This window comes from Heterodontus francisci, chromosome 3 (assembly GCF_036365525.1).
Source record: "Heterodontus francisci isolate sHetFra1 chromosome 3, sHetFra1.hap1, whole genome shotgun sequence".
Classification (NCBI taxonomy): domain Eukaryota; kingdom Metazoa; phylum Chordata; class Chondrichthyes; order Heterodontiformes; family Heterodontidae; genus Heterodontus; species Heterodontus francisci.
In genome coordinates this window covers 179911647-179933866 of record NC_090373.1, presented here as the reverse complement: position 1 = coordinate 179933866, position 22220 = coordinate 179911647, and the positions used below count along the sequence as shown (strand labels likewise).

Here is a 22220-nt window from a genome sequence, read left to right as displayed (position 1 = left end):
CCTTAAGTGGCCAATTAAAGGCTACTTAAGGGCCTCTTCCCACCACCACTGGTAAAACCTGGCAGCCTTCCTGTGCGCTGCTTTTCAGGGGCACCTGATAGGGAACCCTGTGGTCCACGGAGGTCCCACCCAGCGGCAAGGGCCGCCCTGTTGAAAGACCCTTCCCTGCCCTCACTAACAACCCCCACCACCGGCACCCACTCCCCCCTAAACCATCCCCCACCATCCCTTGCCAGGGCCTGCCTGAGTATACTGGCGAGCCCGACCCCACTTACTTTAACTCCAGGGCCTCCTCCATGGCTGCTACTCTGAGCCACCTGCAATACCAGCAGCAGCCACCGCTCCCAGTGACACTGCTGGGGCTGCTGAGCTGTCGGCCCTCTGATGAGGTGGGATCTTGTCCCTTAAAGGGGTGGCATCCCCGACAGCGGGCAGTTAATTGCCTTCCCGCTGTGAATTCAGCTGGGGGTCTGACAAATGGCCTCGGCGGGGTCACATTCCAGCTTGCCGCCGGGACTCCCGCTGCCAAAATAAAATCCAAAATAAAAATGGGTGGCACAGTGGCGTATGGGCGGCACAGTGGCGCAGTGGTTAGCCTCACAGCTCCAGGGACCCGGGTTCGATTCCGGGTACTGCCTGTGTGGAGTTTGCAAGTTCTCCCTGTGTCTGCGTGGGTTTTCTCCGGGTGCTCCGGGTTCCTCCCACAAGCCAAAAGACTTGCAGGTTGATAGGTAAATTGGCCATTATAAATTGTCACTAGTATAGGTAGGTGGTAGGGAAATATAGGGACAGGTGGGGATGTTTGGTAGGAATATGGGATTAGTGTAGGGTTAGTATAAATGGGTGGTTGATGTTCGGCACAGACTCAGTGGGCCGAAGGGCCTGTTTCAGTGCTGTATCTCTAATCTAATCATAATCTAATCTAAACCCATGAAGTTAAGGGCAGTGGCAAAGTAGAGTTGGGTGATATCAGCAGACATATACAAACTGATCTAATGCCTATGGATAATGTCATCAAAGGAAATCATGAAAAAAGGGACAGGAACAAAGATGGAGCTTGGGAACACTACCAATATAACTGTTGGTTCAAGAAACTGAACATAAACATAAAAGGATACTGATTTCATTATCTCGTTGCTGTACAATTTCTCTTAATTTCATCTCTGTTCTAACGATATCATCTCCATGGGGATCAGGGGCCGGCAGTCCATTCTCTATCTGCAGGCCAGGTCTAAACTGTTTCAGCTCTTTCACTAAAGACTGGCACAAGGAAGTAAGTCGGTAAACATTATAATGATATCAGTTGTTTTAAATATTAACGACACATTCAAAGGAGGGATTATTATAAATATTTTTCTATTTTCTAGACACTTGGTTGTTGGAATTTGACTGGCTTCTGTCTCAATCAGGATTGGAAAATTGAAGGTTGACATGGTTTGAACAGTGCTTGTGTGTCATGCCACATCCTCCCAATGCAACATGGGTCTGGGCCAGAGTCATAGAGAGATACAGCACTGAAACAGGCCCTTCGGCCCACTGAGTCTGTGCCGACCAATAACCACCCATTTATACTAATCCTACATTAATCCTATATTCCCTAGCACATCCCCACCATTCTCCTACCACCTATCTACACTAGGGGCAATTTACAATGGCCAATTTACCTATCAACCTGCAAGTCTTTGGCTGTGGGAGCAAACCGGAGCACCCAGCAGAAACCCATGCAGTCACAGGGAGAACTTGCAAACTCCGCACAGGCAGTACCCAGAACCAAACCCGGGGCGCTGGAGTTGTGAGGCTGCGGTGCTAACCACTGTGCCGCCCATTTGTGGCTCCTGAGCTTGACCCTTTGGCACAATTTCTGGCGGTAATGGCTGGTGTCCCAGAACGAATCTGGAGTGAACCTAGCCCTCCTGTCATGCCCTCTTGCAGTAGCTCGTAAATAGTGATTGACTCTTGTCCCCCTTCCCTATACAAATAGTGCAGAGTTAACCCTCAGCAGCTGGTAAATAGTGATTGACCCTTGTCCCCCTTCCCTGTACAAATAGTGCAGAGTTAACCCTCTCCCCACCTCGGTGGCACCAGCTTTCCCTGGAGGGTACAGTGGGTACACTCTTGAAGTGGCAGCATGTTATAATGCAGAGAGTCAAAAGGCAGTGAGCTTTTCAAATGGCCCAATATGGCATTGGAATCATGAAGCCAAAGTGAAGAGTAAGTTCAGTAACGATGCTTTACTCCAAAGGGCCTGTAGTCTGCTTTGTAAATGTGCATGATATGGGCTGAGATTTTGCTGTAGTAAAAACAGTGAGGCTATCAGCACTCACTGTTATTAAGGAAGAAATCTGACAGCAATTTCCAACGTTTGCAAAGGGGCAGTTGTACAAGGAAATCTGTCCAATTTACCCTGCTCCTCCACAAACTTTGCACCAAAGGGACCTCGCCAATAGACTCAACATTAAAATGCAAGAGGGTGTGAAATTGCAATACTTACCCATTAGTTACCCAATAAACTTAACAGAAAAAGTTAGGGCTCATGCATTCAGGTGTAAGTGAATATTTAAATGGCATGATAAGTATTAATTAGTGCCAAACAACATCTCTGGCACTAAGAATTTACTTTTACAAATGTAGAATCTCATTCCTTCAAAATTTAATTATTGTTGGAGATTTTAAAAAATTAAAATAATTTCCCTTTTATCTCTCTCTTAATCCCATCTTTCTTTCCCTCACTTTATTTTGTTTTCTGAAAATGATTTTACATTCAATTAAATATTCTACTTTATATTTCCTGGTTTAGACTCTGTGTGTCTTAGTCTTCAATCTAATTGATTAGGGAGACCAGCTGTTGCTTTCCCTGCCCACACATGCAACAGATCTTCGCTAAAGCGTGTTGGGCTGAAAATAATCTCTAAATGCCTTAAGTTGCCACTCAAAAGCCCACAAAATGTCTGTGGGCAGCTGTAAGCATAATGAACAGCGAAAGTTGTTCCTTCACCGCTGACTGCAAAATCCGGGAATCTGGGTTATTATGTATAGTAGTTGCAAAACATGTTTGTTGTGGAGCTCAGTCAATGGGAAAAACGGGTGGAAAGGGAGTTGAAATCCAAGAGTTGGATCTCTTGCTCATTTTTAATCTGCCTCTTTTTTCCTTTTTCACCCCTGCTCCCAAGCGGGTAACACATGCCTCTGACTGGCTTTCCAGCCAGGAGTTTAAATTCTTCCATCTGTCTCAGTTGGTCATACTGCGCTATACATGTCAAGAAGGTCCCAGCTCTGAACCCTGCATTGTACTGATGTAGCTGACTTTAAATAGGGAAGGAGTAAGCGTGTTACAATTACCCTCAGTGCTATTGGGTTACAGAAGAGAGGAAAATGACTTGAGTTCCTGCTCCTTGTGGCTTTCCAGAGACCTCTGCTAGAAAGTGGGCACATATGTCATGTGAGGCAGGATCAGGTTTGCCTGTGATGCCACCCTTTAACCGAACACTTTCCAGATGAAAGAATAGTTTCATAGCCAAGATATCAGAGGTCTGCCAGTGCCTGTGGCAGTGCATCCCAGCTGTAGGCCTTCAAATCTAAAGGGAAAGTTACGAAAGAGAAGGAAAGAAACTGATACTACTGACACTTAGTAATACTGTGCTAATGCTGTCCAAACTGAACTTTTCCATGGGAATGTCAGGCATACCCTAATTATTTGGGCACAATTTAATGCTGCTCTGTGTTGATGTCACTCACCAGAAACTACTAACTAGTGATAATACCCAAAGCTACATTCTCATATATTATAGCCCCATTGGGCAATAACATTGTGTGTTATAGTCAATGGATGTAACTTAAAACTCTTATACACTGACCTTTAATCGCTGGAAGCAGTGCTGTATCTTCCTCATGTCAGCTCCAACTTCAAGTGAGGCCTCAGGGTCAGTGTCCTCCAAAAAAATATTAATCTGCTCCTCCAACCTGAGCACAAAGAATACATTAAAAAATATCCACCAGGTTGTAGACAGTTTGCTTCCCACCTTTTCCCTTTCTTAGTTTAGCACCTTGCCAAAACAAATGTAGATTAATAAAAAAAGCATGTTTGTTTATTTCTCTTCCTAGCTGTAAAATGCATTGCAAGACAAGACGGTGTTGCAATGCAGTCCTGTGAGCAGTCACAGCTGTTGCTGGTCACTCAAGTGATGAGGCATACTTGCCAATATTTGGGAGGCAAAAATCAGAAACTTAATTCTATCTTGGACTTCAAGATTCAAGACTACAGGAAACAGTAGCATAGTGATAATCCAGAGGCCTGGAATAATGCTCCGGAGACATGAGTTCAAATCCCACTACGGTAGCTGGGGGAATAAATTCAATTAATTAATTAATGTGGAATTAAAAAGCAAGTCTCAGTAATGGTGATCATGAAACTATTGAGTTGCCGTAAAATGTCACGAATGTTGTTCAGGAAGGAAATCTGACATCCTTACCCAGTTTGGCTTAAAAGTGACTCCAGACCCACAACAATGTGACTGACTCCTAAATGCCCTCTGGAATGGCCAAACAAGCCACTCAGTGGACAAACCGCTACAGAAAAGTCAAATAAGAGTAAAATTGGACGGACCACCTGGATCGACCTAGGCAACTGAAATGACAAAGGCACACACTGACCAGTCGACCCTGCAAAGTCCTCCTCACTAACTGTTGGGTGCGAAATGGAGGCCCGGACCGTTTCCTGGTCCAGAGCCCACCGTTGGGGGAAAACAGTCATCAGCTCACACTTTAACATTGACATGGAAATGAGCTTAGTGGCCAATTAGTGGCCGAGGAGGCGGGAATGGAGTCGGGACTGCTCAAGCACGAGCCCAATTTAAACAAACCATGGTGGCCATAACTGTGGCTGCTGTTTCACTGCTGTTACTTCAGATTGGAAGAGCATAAAAGGTTTGAATTCAAGAATGTCTCAGGAGAGCCAGAGGTGTGAAACTCAAGGCAGGGCAGCACCTCGATTCTAATGTGGACCTGGAGGCCCTCCTGGAGGACATAATGGAGAGGAGGGGGTCCTCTTCCCAGAGGGTGACAGGAGGAGGCCATCCACCCATACTAAGCAGGCTTGGATGGACATAGCTGACAAAGTCAGCAGAAGTGTGGTCCACAGAAGTTGGATACAGTGTCAGAAGAGGTTTAATCACCTAATATGCTCCAGCAAGGTGAGGTTTTTTAATTCTTTCATGGGATGTGAGCGTCGCTGGCTAAGCCAGCATTTGTTGCCCATTTCTAATTACCCTTAAGACGGTGGTAATGAGCCGCTGTTTTGAACTGCTGCAGTCCATGTTGGGTAGGTATACCCACAGTGCGGTTAGGGAGGAAGTTCCAGGATTTTGACCCAGCGACAGTGAAGGAATGGCGATATAGTTCCAAGTCATGATGGTGTGTGGCTTGAAGGGGAACTCGCCAGTGGTGGTCTTCCTTTGCATCTGCTGCCCTTGTCTTCCTAGGTGGAAGAGGTTGCTGGTTTGGAAGGTGCTGTCGAAGGAGGCTTGGTGAGTTGCTGCGGTGCATCCTGTATATGGTACTTTTGCCACTGTGCGCCAGTGGTGGATGGGGTGCCGATCAAGCTTCTTGAGTGGAACTGCACTCATCCAGGCAAGTGCAGAGTATTCCAACACACTCCTGACTTGTGCCTTATAGATGATAGACAGACTTTGGGGAGTCAGGAGGTGAGTTACTCGCCCCAGAATTCCCAGCCTCTGATCTGCTGTTGTAGACTTAGTATGTCAATATGGCTGGTCAATGACAAACTCTAAGATGTTGATGGTGGGGGATTCAACGATGGTAATGCCATTTAATGTCAAGGGGAGATGGCTATATTTTCTCTTAGCAACATAGGAACTTAGAAAATGGGAGCAGGAGTCGTCATTCGGCCCCTCGAGCCAGGTCCACCATTCAACAAGATGACGGCTGATCTACCTCAATACCATTTTCCCCCATTAACCCCCATATCCCTTGATATCTTTAATATCTAGAAATCTATCGATCTCTGTCTTGAACATAATGACTGAGCCTCCACAGCCCTCTGGGGTAGAGAATTCTGAAGATTCACCACCCACTGAGTGAAGAAATTCCTCCTTATCTCAGTCATAAATGGCCTACCTCTTATTCTGAGACTGTGTCCCCTGGTTCTAGAACCCTCAGCTAGAGGAAACATCCTTCCTGCATCAACCCTGTTGAGCCCTGTAAGAATTTAGTATGCTTCAATGAGATCACCTCCCATTCCTCTAAACTCTAGAGAATGCAGGCCCAGTCTCCTCAGTCTCACCTCATAGGACAATCCCGCCATCACAGGAATCAGTCTGGTGAACCTTCATTGCACTTCCTCTACGGAAAGTATATGTTTCATTAGGTAAGGAGACCAAAACTGTACATAATACTCCAGGTTCTGTCTCACCAAGGCGCTACACAATTGCAGCAAGACTTCTTTACTCCTGTACTCAAATCCTCTTGCAATAAAGACTAACATACTATTTGCCTTCCCAATTGCTTGCTGCACCTGCATGTTAGCTTTGAGTGGCTTATGAACAAGGAAACCCAGGTCCCTTTGATCATCAACACTTCCCAATCTCTCACCATTTAAGAAATATTCTGCATTTCTGTTTTTCCTACCAAAGTGGATAACTTCACATTTTTCCACATTAATTCCATCTGCTATGTTCTTGCTCACTCACTTCACCTGTCTAAATCCCTATCAAGTCTCTTTGCATTCTCCACAAAACTCACATTCCTACCTAGTTTTTTGTCATCAGCAAACTTGGCAATATTACATTTGGTCCCCACATCCAAATCATTAATATAGATTGTGAATAGCTGGGGCCCAATGGAATGGATCCTTCTGGTACCCCACTAGTCATAGCCTACCAACCTGAAAATGACCTGTTTATTCCTGCTCTCTGTTTTCTGTCCATTAACCAATTCTCAATCTAACCAGTATCATGTAACCCCCAATCCCATGTGCTCTAATTTTGCTTACTAACCTTTTGTGTGGGACCTTATCGAAAGCCTTCTGAAAATCCAAATACACCACATCCACTGGTTGGTTCCCCCTTATTTATTCTGCTAGTTACATCCTCAAAAAAAGCAAACAAGTTTGTCAAAGATGATTTCCCTTTCATAAATCCATGTTAACTCTGCCCATTCCTACCATTATTTTCTAAGTGTCCCGTTATCATATCCTTGATAACAGATTCTAGATTTTCCCAACTACTGATGTCAGGCTAACAGGTCTGTAGTTCCCTATTATATCTCTCCCTCCTTTCTTAAATAGTGAGATTACGTTTGCTACCTTCCAATCTTCACGAACCGCTCCAGAATCTATAGATTTTTGGAAGATGATCACTAATGCATCCACTATCTCTACAGCCACCTCTTTCAACACTCTGGGATGTACATCATCAGGTTCAGGGGATTTATCAACTTTCAGTCCCATTAATTTCTCCAGTACTACTTTTTTTACTAATCGTTCTTTCAAATCCTCATTCTTGCTCGTCCCTTGGTTCTCTAATATTTCTGGGAGGTTTTTTGCATCTTCCTCCATGAAGACAGACACAAAGTATCTGCTTAGTTTCTCTGTCATTTTCTTATTCCCCATGATAAATTCCCCTGTCTCTACCTGTAATGGGCCCACATTTGTCTTTGCTAATCTTTTCCTTTTTACATACCTATAGAAGCTTTTACAGTCCGTTTTTCTGTTTCTTGCTAGTTTACACCATATTCTATTTTCTCTTTCTTTATCAGTTTGGTGGCCCTTCTTTGCTGAATTCTAAAATGCTCCCAATCCTGAGGCTTACTAATTTTTTGGCAACTTTATAAGCCTCTTCCTTTGGTCGAACAGAATCTTGAACTTCTCTTGTTTGCCATGGTTAGATCACTTTTCCTGCTGGGTTTTTGTGCCTCAAAGGAATGTATATTTGTTGTAAACCATGTATCAATTCTTTAAATGCTAGCCATTGCCAGCCTACTGTCATAGCTTCTAATGTAGTTTCCCAATCTACCACAGTCAACTTGTCCCTCATACCATCGTAGTTTCCTTTGTTTAGATTTAAAACCCTAGTTTCAGATTGAACTACATCACTTTCAAACTTAAAGTAAAATTCTATCATATTTTGGTCACTCTTCCCAAAAGGCTCCTTTATAACAAGATTATTAAATAGCCCTTTCTCATTGCACAATACCAGATCTAAAATAGCCCGTTCTCTAGGTGGTTCCTCAACATACCGTTCTAGAAAACCATCTCATTTCTCTTGAGTTCTGAAGGGTCACTGACCTGAAATGTTAACTCTGCTTCTCTCTCCACAGATGCTACCAGACCTGCTGAGTATTTACAGCATTTCTTGTTTTTATTTCAGATTTCCAGCATCTGCATTATTTTGCTTTTATCTCATTTCTCTTGTTGGAGATGATCATTGCCTGACTCTTTTGCGGCACAAATGTTACTGGCTACTTATCACCCAAGCCTGAATGTTGTAACGGTTTTGCTGCATGTGGAGATGGACTGCTTCAGTATTTGAGGAGTCACGAATGGTACTGAACGCTGTGCAATCATCAGCAAACATTCCCACTTCTGACCTTATGATGGAGGGAAGGTCATTCATGAAGCAGCTGAAGATTGTTGGGCCTAGGACACTACTTTGAGGAACTCCTGCAGCAATGTTCTGGCACCTAGATGTTTGGCCTCCAACAACCACAACCATCTTCCTTTGTACTAGGTATGACTCCAACCAGTGGAGAGTGTTCCCTTTGTTTCCCATTGACTTCAATTTTTCTAGGGCTCCTTGATGTCGACTGCCTCTGCTCCACTCCTGGTAGGTAAAGCCGCGCTCTGATCCCCGGGCTGTACTTACGGCGCTCCCGGCTCCCAACTGCCTCTTCTCCACACCAGATAAGGAAGAGAGGAACTTGGTGAAAATACAATCACCAGGGAAGCGGTATTGACCAAACTGATGGTGCTGCGGGCTGACATGTCCCCAGGTCCTGATGGACTCCATCCCAGGGTCTGAAAAGAGGTGGCTAATGAGAGAGTAGATGCATTGGTATTAATTTTCGGGGGAGGCGGTGGCATAGTGGCAATGTCACTGGACTAGTAATCCAGAAGCTCAGGCTAGTGCTCTGGAGACATGAGTTTGAATCCCACCATGGCAGATGGTGAAATGTTAATTCAATTAATAAATCTGGAATTAGAAAGCTAGTCTAATGGTGACCATGAAACCACTGACGATTGTTGCAAAAACCCATCTGGTTCACTAATGTCCTTTAGGGAAGGAAATCTGCTGTCCTTACCTGGTCTGGCCTACATGTGAGTCCAGACCCACAACAATGCGGTTGACTCTTAAAGCCCTCTGAAATGGCCTAGCAAGCCACTCAATTCAAGGGAAAATAGGGCTGGGCAATAAATGCTGCATCGACGCCCACATCCCATGAACAAATTAAAAAAACATTTTAAAATTCACTAGATTCTGGTCAGGTTCCATCAGTCTGAAAAGTAGCAAATATAACCCCTTTATTCAAGAAGTGGGGGGAGGCAGAAAACAAGTAACTACAGGCCAGTTAGCTTGACGTCAGTCGTGGGAAGATGTTAGAATCAATCATTAAGGAGGTTGTAACAGGGCACTTGGAAAACTCAAGATAATCGGGAATAGTCAGCATGGTTTTGTGAAATGGAAATCATGTTTAACCAATTTGTTGGAGTTCTTTGAAGGAGTGACATTTGCTGTGGATAAAGAGGAGCCTGTTGACGTACTGTACTTGGATTTCCAGAAGGCATCTGACAAGGTGCCACATAAAAGGTTATTGCGCAAAGTAGCAGCTCATGGTGGAGGGGGTAACATATTAGCATGGATAGAAGATTGGCTGGCTAGCAGAAAACAGAGAGTATGAGTAAATGGGTCCTTTTCTGATTGGCAGGATGTGACGAGTGGGGTCTGTGCTGGGGCCTCAACTTTTTACAATTAATATCAACAACTTAGGAGAGGGGAGCGATGGCATGGTAGCTAAATTTGCAGATGACATAAAGATAGGTAGGAAAGTATGAAATAAAAACAAGAAATGCTGGAAATACTCAGCAGGTCTGGCAGCATCAGTGGAGAGAGAAGCAGAGTTAACGTTTCAGGTCAGTGACCCTTCAGCTTGATTCTCTGCTTCTCTCTCCACAGAGGCTGCCAGACCTGCTGAGTATTTACAGCATTTCTTGTTTTTATTTCAGATTTCCAGCATCTGCAGTATTTTACTTTTATTATAGGTAGGAAAGTATGTTGTGAAGAGGACATAAGGAGCTTCCAGACCAATATAGATAGGTTGATTGAGTGGGAAAAAATCTAGCAGATGGGGCAGTATGTGGGAAAATGTGAAGTTGTTCACTTTGGCAGAAAGAATAAAAAAGCAGAATATTACTTTAATGGAGAACGACTGCTGAATTCCGAAGTACAGAGGGATCTAGATGTTCTAGTGCAGGAGTCACAAAAAATTAGTATGCAAGTACACCGGGTAATAAAGATGGCTAATGGAATGCTTTCCTTTATTACAAGAGGAATTGAAAATAAAAGTAAGGATGTTATGCTTCAGTTATGCAGGGCATTGGAGAGACCACATCTTGAATACTGTATGCAGTTTAGGTCTCCTTATTTAAGGAAGGATGTAAATATTTTGGAGGCGGTTCAGAGATTTACTAGATTGATACCTGGAATGAGCGGCACAGTGGCGCAGTGGTTAGCACCGCAGCCTCACAGCTCCAGGGACCCGGGTTCGATTCCAGGTACTGCCTGTGTGGAGTTTGCAAGTTCTCCCTGTGTCTGCGTGGGTTTTCTCCGGGTGCTCCGGTTTCCTCCCACAAGCCAAAAGACTTGCAGGTTGATAGGTAAATTGGCCATTATAAATTATCACTAGTGTAGGTAGGTGGTAGGGAAATATAGGGATAGGTGGGGATGTTTGGTGGGAATGTGGGATTAGTGTAAATGGGTGGTTGATGTTCGGCACAGACTCGGTGGGCCAAAGGGCCTGTTTCAGTGCTGTATCTCTAATCTAGTCTTATGAGGAAAGGTTGGACAGACTGGACTTGTTTTTTGCTGGAGTTTATAAGAGTGAGGGGAGACTTGATTGAAGTTTATAAGATCCTGAACGGTCTAGACAAGGTGGATGTGGAGAGAATGTTTCCTCTTGTAGATGAGTCCAGAACTAGGGGGGCACTATTTTAAAATTGGGCATCGCCCTTTTAAGACAGAGATGAGGATAAATTTTTTCTCTCAGTGTTTGGTGCGACTTTGGAACTCTCTGCCTCAGAAGGTGGTGGAGGCGGTGGTCGATGAATTTTTTTAAGGCAGAGGTAGATAGATTCTTGCAGCATCTCTGGATGCAGCATCTGCAGTATTTTGCTTTTATTGTAGATAGATTCTTGTTAGGCAAGGGAATCAGGGGTTATCGGGGGTAGATGGAATTAGAAACACAAACAGATCAGCCATGATCTTATTGAATGGTGGAACAGGCTCAAGAGGCCGAATGCCCTACTCCTGCCCCTAATTCGTATGTTCATATGCCACACTTCGTGCAACTCTGGGTATTCACCCTGCAGTAGACACACCAGCTGAGGAGCCTCAGGGCATATGCTACTTTTGAACATGGGAGGCGTATGTGCTGACCCCTCAAAATAGCTCACAGCCATACTGCTGCTGAGGACCTGCCTATGCTGAAATATGCAGCTTCTAATACAAGAACACAAGAAATAGGAACAGAAGTAGACCACATGGCCCATTGAGCCTGCTCCGCCATTCAATACGATCATGGCTGATCTTGGCCTTCAATTCCACTTTCCTGCACATATTCCTTGATTCCCTGAGAGACTAAAAATCTATCAATCCCAGCTTTAAATGTATTCAATGATGGAGCATCCACAACCCTCTGGGGTACAGAATTCCAAAGATTCACAAACCTTTGATTGTAGTAATTTCTCATCTCAGTCCTGAATGATTGGCCCCTTATCCTGAGACTGTGTCCCCGTGTTCTAGATTCCCTGACCAGTGGGAACAATCTCTCAGCTTCTACCCTTTCAGAATCTTGTATGTCTCAATTAGATTGTCTTTCATTTTTCTAAACTCCAGAGAATACAGGCCCAATTTACTCAGCCTCTCATCATAGGACAACCTCCTCATCCTAGGGACCCATTTAATAAATCTTCGCTGCACCGTCTCCTGTGCAAGTATATCCTTTCTTAAATGTGGAGACCAAAACTACACACAGTTTTCCATGTGCGATATCACCAAAGCCCTGTACAGTTTTAGATAGACTTCTTTATTCCTGTACTCCAATCCCCCTGCAATAAATGCCAATCTGCCATAAGCCTCTCTTTTTTTCTTTATCCATATAGAGGATTGGATAAAGAAAAAAAAAGGAGGCTTATGGCAGATTCAGAGCGCTGAAAACAGCAGAGGCCCTAGAGGAGTATAGAAAGTGTAGGGGAGTACTTAAATTTAAAAAGTAATTAGGAGAGCGAAGAGGGGACATGAAAAATAACTGGCAGACAAGATAAAGGAAAATCCCAAGGCATTTTATAAGTATGTTAAGGGAAAGAGGATAACCAGGGAAAAAGTGGGGCCATTAGGGATCAAAAAGGCAATCTGTGTGTGGAGCCAGAGGACATAGGTGAGATTTTAAATGATTACTTTTCATCTGTGTTCACTATGGAGAGGGATGACTTAAGTGTAGTGATCAGGGAGGGAGATTGTGATATACTTGATCAAATTAGCACTGAAAAGGAGGAAGTATTAGCTGTATTAGCGGGCTTAAAGGTGGATAAATCCCCAGGCCCAGATGAGATGTATCCCAGGCTGTTATGTGAGGCAAAGGAGGAGATAGCAGGGGCTCTGACACAAATTTTCAAATCCTCTCTGGCCACAGGAGAGGTACCAGAGGACTGGAGGACAGCGAATGTGGTACCATTATTCAAGAAGGGTAGCAGGGTTAAACCAGGTAATTATAGGCCTGTGAGTCTAACGTCAGTGGTAGGGGAATTATCGGAAAAAATTCTGAGAGACAAGATTAATCTTCACTTGGAGAGGTAAGGATTAATCAGGGATAGTCAGTATGGCTTTGTCAGGGGGGAGATCATGTCTAACAAATTTGATAGAATTTTTTGAGGAGGTGACTAGATGTGTACAGTTGATGTGGTCTACATGGACCTCAGTAAGGCTTTTGATAAGGTCCCACATGGGAGATCGGTTCAGAAGGTAAGAGCCCATGGGATCCGGGGTAATTTGGCAAATTGGATCCAAAACTGGCTTAGTGGCAGAAGGCAGAGGGCGATGGTCGAGGGTTGTTTTTGCAAATGGAAGACTGTGACCAGTGGGCTAGCACAGGGATCGGTGCTGGGACCCTTGCTGTTTGGAGTGTACATTAATGATTTAGATGTGAATATAGTAGGTATGATAAGTAAGTTGTAGATGACACGAAAATTGGTGGTGTCGTAAATAGTGAGGAGGAAAGCCTTAGATTACAGGACAATATAGATAGACTGGTAAGATGGGCAGAGCAGTGGCAGATAGAGTTTAATCCTGAGAAGTGTGAGGTGATCCACTTTGGTAGGACGAACAAGGCAAGGGAATATACAATGGATGGTAGGACCCTAGGGAGCACAGAGGGTCAGAGGGACCTTGGGGTGCTTGTCTATAGATCACTGAAGGCAGCAACAAAGGTTGATAAGGTGGTTAGGAAGGCATATGGGATACTTGCCTTTGTTAGCTGAGGCATAGAATATAAGAGCAGGGAGGTTATGTTAGAACTGTACAAAACGCTGGTTAGGCCACAGCTGGAGTACTGTCGCCACATTATAGGATGGATATGACTGCACTGGAGAGGGTGCCGAGAAGATTCACTAGGATGTTGCCTAGGCTGGAGCATTTTGGCTATGAAGAGAGACTGGATAGGCTGAAGTTGTTTTCCTTGGAGCAGAGAAGGCTGAGGGGGGACCTGATTGAGGTATACAAAATTATGAGGGGCATTAATAGGATAGATAGGAAGAAACATTTTCCCTTAGTGGAGGGATCAGTAACCAGGGGGCATAGATTTAAGATATGGGGGAGAAAGTTCTGAAGAAGGGTCACTGACCTGAAACGTTAACTCTGCTTCTCTCTCCACAGATGCTGCCGAGTATTTCCAGCATTTCTTGTTTTTATTTCAGATTTCCAGCATCCGCAGTATTTTGCTTTTAAGTTTAGAGGGGAGTTGAGGGAAAAAAAATTTCACCCAGAGGGTGGTTGGAATCTGGAACACATTGCCTGGAGGGGTGGTAGAGGCAGGAACCCTCACAACATTTAAGAAGGATTTCGATGAGCACTTGAAATGTCATAGCATACAAGGCTACTGGCCAAGTGCTGGAAAATGGGATTAGATCGTATGGGCGCTTGATGGTCGGCACAGGCGCTTTGGGCCAAAGGGCCTGTTTCTGTACTGTAAAACTCTATGACTCTATTTGCCTTATAATAGCCTGCTGCACCTGCATGTTAACTTTGTGCGTTCCTTGTAAGAGTACCCCCAAGTCTCTCCGAACATCAACACTTACCAGTTTCACACCTTTTAAAAAATATTCTGCTTTTCTATTTTTACGACCAAACTTCACACTTCCCTACCAATATTCTCCACTTGCCATCTTGTTGCTGCTCACTTAGCCTATATCTCTTTGCAGCCTCTCTATGTCCTCCCCACAGCTTACCTTTCCACTGAGCTTTGTATCATCAGAAAACTTCGATACATTACACTCTGTATCTTCATCCAAGTCATTAATATACAGTGTAAATAGCTGAGGCCCCAGCACTGTTCCTTGCAACATCCCACTATTCACTGCCTGCCAACTTAAAAATGCCCCATTTATGCCCACTCTCTGCTTCCTATCTGCTAACCAATCCTCTATCCACGTTAATATATTACTCCTAACACCATGAGTTTTATCTTGCCTATTAATCTTTTATGCAAAGGAGCAATAGGCAGTGGCCATAGGGGACAACAGTGCCTTATCTCTCTTTAGTCATTGCAGCACGAATGGGCCCATAATGCCTGCGAGAGGGGCCAGATTGGTGGAGGTGTTCCCTACCTTCACATAATCACAACCATGGAGGAGGAAGCCATGGAATTAGCCAGGATCGTGGACCATGAGGAGGCCAGCCGTGGCGAGATGAGCACTCATGGTGAAGGTGGTGACTAGAAAGGACAAAGCACTCATTAAGGAGAAGCCTTGCACTCCACTCCCTCCCACAGCATATTGATAATCTAGTTGCATTGGGAAGCCTCAGCACTGCAGAGGCTCCTGCTCTCCAAGGCTAGCTTTCATGATCTCTTCCTGTGTCTCCCACAGTTGCAGACATCCAGTCAAGACCATCTCCAGGTTAAAAGCAGCAGCAGCAAAGCTCCAAAGAAGCGCTGTCACACCTTACAAGCTCACCGTCTACAAGTGCAGATACGATCACCTTGGTGGGTCCCCGCACATGGTTCGATAGGGTGGCACTGGGTGAGGATCACAGCACTAGTATGCAAGAGGTGGTGCCAGAGGCAAAGGCAGCTGTTGTCAGTCCCCTACAGAACAGGAAGGACAGACATGGCCCTGTTCAGATGGGCATAGATGCAGGGTCTCAACAGTCACTAGAAAGGAGACTCTTAACTAGACCAGCGGCAGTAGATGTGGTCCCACATGTCGGAGTTCCCTGAGGCAGTGTGGGGTCATGGGCTGAGAATGGAGGAGTCCAACCAGCTAATGTGCGCCACAGTGGCTCAGGACTTTGAGCACATGAGCCCCTCCACTGAGAGTGGTCAGCGTCATGGAGAGCCATATGCAGCAGCACATGGAGTACATGCAGGAAATGTGCACTAATATATACAGGATGCATGCCACACTATGTAGCCTGGACCGGTCAGTGGCGATGACACAGGGATGTATGGAGGGGATACTAGTTGTGCCCCAGCTGGTGCTCCCCTCCAGCCATCCACAGCACAAGCCAAGGGCTGAGGATATCACCGAGGAGGATGAGGGCACCACCTATCATGGGCCCCATCATTATCTTTGGCCTCCTTGACCCCTCTGAGAGGTAGCATCTGTGCAGCAGGACCCAGTAATGGTGCCCCGGCATTGATTCAGGAGATGCCCTCACGAGATGAAGACAACTGCCATGATGTGTATCTCAGCCGCAGGAAGCTACAGTGAGCAGGCTGTCTCCATCTCCACAAGGGGAGCACTGCATATAAGTGGCCGAGCACAGAGGCCTCTGTGATGCGCAAAACACTGAGTGGGTCATTGGTGTGTCTTCTTCCTTTAATTGTGTACTGTTTTCCTTTCTGAGCACCATGTAAAGAATGACACAAAGCAAGATCTATGAGACTCCTTTTATTAATGGCGAGACAAGAAATAAGGTGTGAAGTGGTGATGGAGAGCAAGGCTTCTGTAACGGTGATAGTGAAACCTCTGAGCAGGTAAGAATTGTCATGAAAACGTGCTTTGCTGAATTATGATTTTTAATTAATCAGTTGAAAACCTAAATTAAACTTTTAAAGAGGAAAGCTGGAATCCTACATTCAACTGTTGAAAAATTGGCAGCTAAGGTGGCCACCACAATTTACATTGCAATACCTTACAGTCCAAGGCATCGAAGTGGAGATGCATGTCTAATAACTCTCATCCATAACAATGGCTTGAGCAGTTGTGTAAATTATCTAGTGTCGCCCTCATTAACAAGACATTCAAAGCCATCTTGCAGCATTCACACTAGTGGAGACGTACCTCCAGGGGGTAAACATTGAAACAGTAAGACCTGAGGGAGATTTGTGATTCTTAGGCTGGGATCTCATTAAAGTAAAAAGAAAATACACTGAAAGAATCATGTGACAGTCTCTCCAGTCTGTGTGAAAACTTGGAATTTCTGTTACACACAGCAGCAAGCTTTCAAAGCTAACCAGTGCAGGACCCCTGTGGGGATGTGTGTGTGTCTCTCTTCAGGTAATACTGCAAGTTATGTACCCTATCTGTGACTGTGAAACATCCAAGTCTATCATTGCTACAGACAGAGACCCTGGAGAGAAAGCTACCTACATCATTGTTTCCAAGTAAACCCCGAACCAAGGTGGCTACTTCTACCTGTCAGGAACTTCAGAACCACAAATTTGGCCGGAAGACAACTGAATTACCAGACCCCATAGATTGTGTATTATTTTTATTTGTTCTGGACTCTAATCCAATCAAACTATTCTTTATCACTCAGTAATCTATTTGTGTGTGTGATTCTCGTGTGTGTGAGAAAGTTTGAGCAGTTTATTATTTTTACTGAGATCGCGTTTTGATTTTAAGTACAATAAACTAACCTCTTTCTTGTTTAAATGCAAGAAACCTGTGCGATTGGTTCTTTTATGATCATAGCACAAAAAGGGTTAAAACACTCACAGAATTGGTGAGCACATTCATTGTTTAATTCTGTTTCCTGTCACTCAGCCAATTTCATACCCATGTTGCTACTGTCCCTTTTATCCTTTGAGCTATAATTCCTCCTCCACTTCCATGTCCTGCTCCTCCTCATCCGCCGATGAGCTGTGTCCTTCCAAGGCCCCATGATCTTCAAGATCCACACCTCTCTGGAGGGCCACGTTATAGAGTGTGCACCGGGCCACCACAATGTTCAAGACCCTTGCAATATGTATTGCAGGGCACCACCCGACCGGTCCAGGCACTGGAACCACACTTTCAGAAGCCCGATGGGCTGCTCAATAGTTGTCCTAGTGAGCAGGTGGCTTTGATTGTATTGCCTCTGTGCCTCTGTCTGGGGCTCACGTAGAGGAGTGACTAGCCATCTCTTCAAGGGATATCCTTTGTCCACTAGAATCCATCCACAGAATTTGGGCAGGGTGGGGGGAGGAGTGAGAGCTGCAGCAGCTTAAATGTTTGGCCTCCAACAACCACAACCATCTTCCTTTGTGCTGGGGGAGGAAGAGGCATAGTGGTAATGTCACTGGACTAGCATTCCAGAGGAGCAGGCTAATTCTCTGGGGGCACGGAATCAAATCCCACCATGACAGCTGGTGGAATTTAAATTCAATTAATAACTCTGGAATTAAAAATAAAGCTACTCTCTATAATGGTGACCATGAAACCACTGTCGATGGTCATAAAAAAACATCTCATTCACTAACCTTCTTTAGGGAAGGAAATCTGCCATCCTTACCTAGTCTGGCCTACATGTGACTCCAGTGCCGCTGCAATGTACTTGACTCTTAAATCGCCTCGCAAGTCACTGAGTTGTACCAAACCACAAGAAAAATGTCTAAAAGGAATGAAACTAAATGGACCACCCGGCATCAACCCAGGCACTGGAAATGACAATGGCACACCCAGCCCTGTCAACCCTGCAAATTCCACCTCACTTACCTCGAGGGGCTTGTGCCAAAATTGGCAGAGCTGTCCCACAGACGAGTCAAACAACAGCCTGACATAGTCAAACTCATGGAATCATACCTTACAGACAATGCCCCAGACACAACCATCATCATCAGGTATGCCCTGTCCCACTAACTTGTTTATGTCCTTTTGATGTTCTACACCATCCTCCTCACAGTTCACAATGCTTCCAGGTTTTGTATCATCTGCAAATTTTGGCCATGATTATACATCAGGAAGAGCAAAGGTCTCACCACTGACCCCCGGGGAACTCCACTACAAACCTTCCTCCAGCCCAAAGAATATCCATTAACCACTATTCTCTGTTTCCTGTCACTCAGCCAATTTCATACCCATGTTGCTACTGTCCCCTTTATCCTTTGAGCTATAATTTTGCTCACAATGCCTTTTGGAAGTCCATGTACACCATATCAACAGCTTTGTCCTCATCAACCCTCCTTGCTACCTCTTCAAAGAAGTCCAGCAAGTTAGTTAAACATGATTTTTCCTTAACAAATCCGTGCTGGCTTTCCTTAATTAACTCGCATTTGTCCATGTGACTATTAACTTGGTCCCAAATTAATGTGTCCAGAAGTTTCCTCACCACCAAAGTTAATCAGACTGGCCCCTAGTTGCTGGGCTTATCTTTACATCATTTTTTGAACAAGGATGCAACATTTGTAATTCTCCAGTTCTCTGGCACCACTCCTGTGTCTAAGGAAGAATGGAAAATTATGGCCAGTGCCTCTGCAATTTTCACTCTCACTTCCCTCAGTATTCTTGGATGCATCTCATCTGGCCATGGTGCTTTATCAACTTTAAGTATAGACAACGTATCTAATACCTCCTCCTTAACGATTTTAAATCCTTCTAGTGTATTAATTACATAGGAACATAGGAACAGGAGTAGTCCATTCAGCCCATCGAGCCTGCCCTGCCATTCAATACGATCATGGCTGATCATCCAATTCAATGCCTTTTTCCCACACTATCCTCATATCCCCTTATATTATTGATATTTAGAAATCTGTCAATCTCTGCTTTAAACACACTCAATGATTGAGCTTCCACAGCCCTCTGGGGTAGATAATTCCAAAGATTCACAACCCTCTGAGTAAAGAAATTTCTTCTCATCTCTGACCTAAGTGGCTTCCCCCTTATTTTGAAATTGTGTCCCCTGGTTCTAGACTCCCCAACCAGGAGAAACATCTTTGCTGCATCTACCATGTCTATCCCTTTAAGTATTGTGTAGGTTTCAATGAGACCACCTCTCATTCTTCGAAACTCGAAAGAATACAGGCCCAGTTTCCCTAATCTCCCTTCTTAGGACAGACCCGCCATCCTGGGAACAAGTCTGGTGAATCTCGTTGCACTCCCTCTATGGCAATAATATCCTTCCTAAGGTAAGGGGCCCAAAACTGCACACAGTACTCCAGATCCTAACCAAGGATCTATACAATTGGAGCAAGATTTCACTACTCCTGTACTCAAATCCTCTTGTGATAAAGGCTAACATACTATTAGCCTTCTTAATTGCTTGCTGCACCTGCATGTTAGTTTTCAGTGACTTATTGACAAGGACACCCAGGGTCCTTTGTACATCATTTCTAATCTCTTACCATTTAAAAATTACTCTGCACATCTATTCCTCCTACCAAAGTGGATAACCTCACATTTTTCCACATTATATTCCATCTGCCATGTCCTTGCCCACTCACTAAGTCTGTCCAAATCCCCTTGAAGCCGCTTTGCATTTTCCTCACAATTTTGTCATCCGCGAACTTGGAAATATTATATTTGGTCCCCAAATTCAAATCATTGATATATATTGTCAACATCTGGGTTCAAGCACTGATCCCTACGGTACCCCACTAGTCCCAGCCTGCCAACACGAGAATGACCCATTTATTCCTACTCTCTGCTTTCAGCCTTTTAACCAATCCTTAATCCATGCCAGTATATTACCTCCTATCCCATGTGCTTTAATTTTGCTAACCAACCTCCTGTGGGGGACTTTATCAAAAGCCTTCTGAAAATCCAGTATACCACATCCACCGACTCCCCTTTATCAATTCTGTTAGTAACATCCTCAAAAACTTCCAACAGGTTCGTCAAACATCATTTCCCATTCATAAATCCATGTTGACTATGCCCAATCAGATCATTATTATCCAAGTGTCCATTTATCACATCCTTTCGAATAGATTCTAGCATTTTCCCAATGACTGATGTAAGACTAACAGGTCTGTAATTCCCTGTTTTCTCGCTCTCTCCCTTCATAAATAGTGGGGTGACATTTGCTACCTTCCAACCTGCAGAATCTATAGAATTTTGGAAGATGATCACCAATGCATCCAGTATGTACATAGCTACCTCTTTCAAAACTCTGGGATGTAGAATATCAGGTCTTGGGAACTTATCAAACTTCAGCCCTATTAATTTCTCCAATACAACCTTCTTACTAATACTAAGTTCCTTCGATTCCTCATTCTCCCAAATCCCTTGGATCTCTAATTCTGGGAGATTTCTTGTATATTCCTCAGTGAAGACAGACACAAAGTAATCATTCTGATGAAGGGTCACTGACCCGAAACGTTAACTCTGCTTCTCTTTCCACAGATGCTGCCAGACCTGCTAAGTGATTCCAGCATTTCTTGTTTTTATTTCAGATTTCCAGCATCCGCAGTATTTTGCTTTTATTACAAAGTAATCATTTGGCTTTTCAGACATTTCTCTATTCCCCATTATAAATTTTCCTGACTCTGCCTGTAATGAACCCACATTTGTCTTAGCCAAACATTTCCTTTCTACGTTCCTATGGAAGCTTTTACAGTGGGTTTTTATGTTTTTTGCTAGCTTACATTCATATTCTATTCTCCCTTTCTTTATCAGTTTCTTCGTTCTCTTTTGCTATATTCTAAAATCCTCCCAAACCACAGGTTTACTACTATTTCTGGCAACTATATCGGCCTTTTCTTTAATCTTATGCAATCCTTACCTTCATTTGTTATCCACGGTTGACTGCCTTTACTTTAGGGGTTTTTGTGCCTTGAAGGAATGTATAGTTGCTGTAAGCTATGTAATATTTCTTTGAAGACTATCCATTGCCTATGTACTGTCATACCTTCTAATGTATTTTCCCAATCCACCTCAGCTAATTTGCCCCTCATACCTTCATAATTCCCTTTGTTCAAATTTAACACCCTGGCTCAGATTGAACTACCTCACTTTCAAACATAATGTAAAATTCTATCATATTATGATCAATCAATCCTAAAGGTTATTTTACAACAAGATTATTAATTAGCCCTTTCTCATTACATAGCACTAGACTAAAATAGCCTGTTCTTTGGTCGGTTCCTCAAGATACTGCTCTAGAAAACCATCCCTAACATACTCCAGAAACTCATCCTCCACAGCATTAGTGCTCATTAGGTTTACCCAGTCAATATGCAGATTGACGTCACCAACGATTACTGTATTACCCATGCAACATGCTTAGCCAATGTCCCGATTAATACTATGCCCCACACTACCACTATTGTTTGATGGCCTATAAACAACTCCTACCAATGTTTCACGTGGCCTGGGTAGCATCTTCTTCCTTGGTAAGCACAAATGCAAAGTATTCATTTAATACTGCAGCTATACCCCTGCCTCCATGCGTAAATCCCCCTTTTGATCCTTAATCTGCCCTACTCCAACTGTTACCACCCTTTTACTATTTATATGCCTAAAGAAGATTTTGGGATTCCCATTTATGTTAGCTGCCAGTCTCTTTTCATACTGTCTC

The 22220-nt window shown here is 44.0% G+C and overlaps 1 protein-coding gene across 6 annotated transcripts in view; it reads right to left on the bottom strand.

Annotated features, from left to right (window-relative positions):
- Positions 1–22220, bottom strand: part of kif6 (kinesin family member 6) — a 775022-nt gene that overhangs the window by 509845 nt on the left and 242957 nt on the right. For all 6 annotated transcript variants that reach the window (XR_010973257.1, XM_068027794.1, XM_068027795.1 and 3 more), the window contains exons 11-12: positions 3855–3960; positions 1119–1260 (exon numbers count right to left, since the gene is read on the bottom strand). Coding sequence is in view for 5 of the 6 variants with exons in the window: in XM_068027794.1 (XP_067883895.1) it covers positions 1119–1260; positions 3855–3960 (248 nt within the window). In the remaining variant the exon portion in view is untranslated. The remainder of the gene's footprint in view (positions 1–1118; positions 1261–3854; positions 3961–22220) is intronic.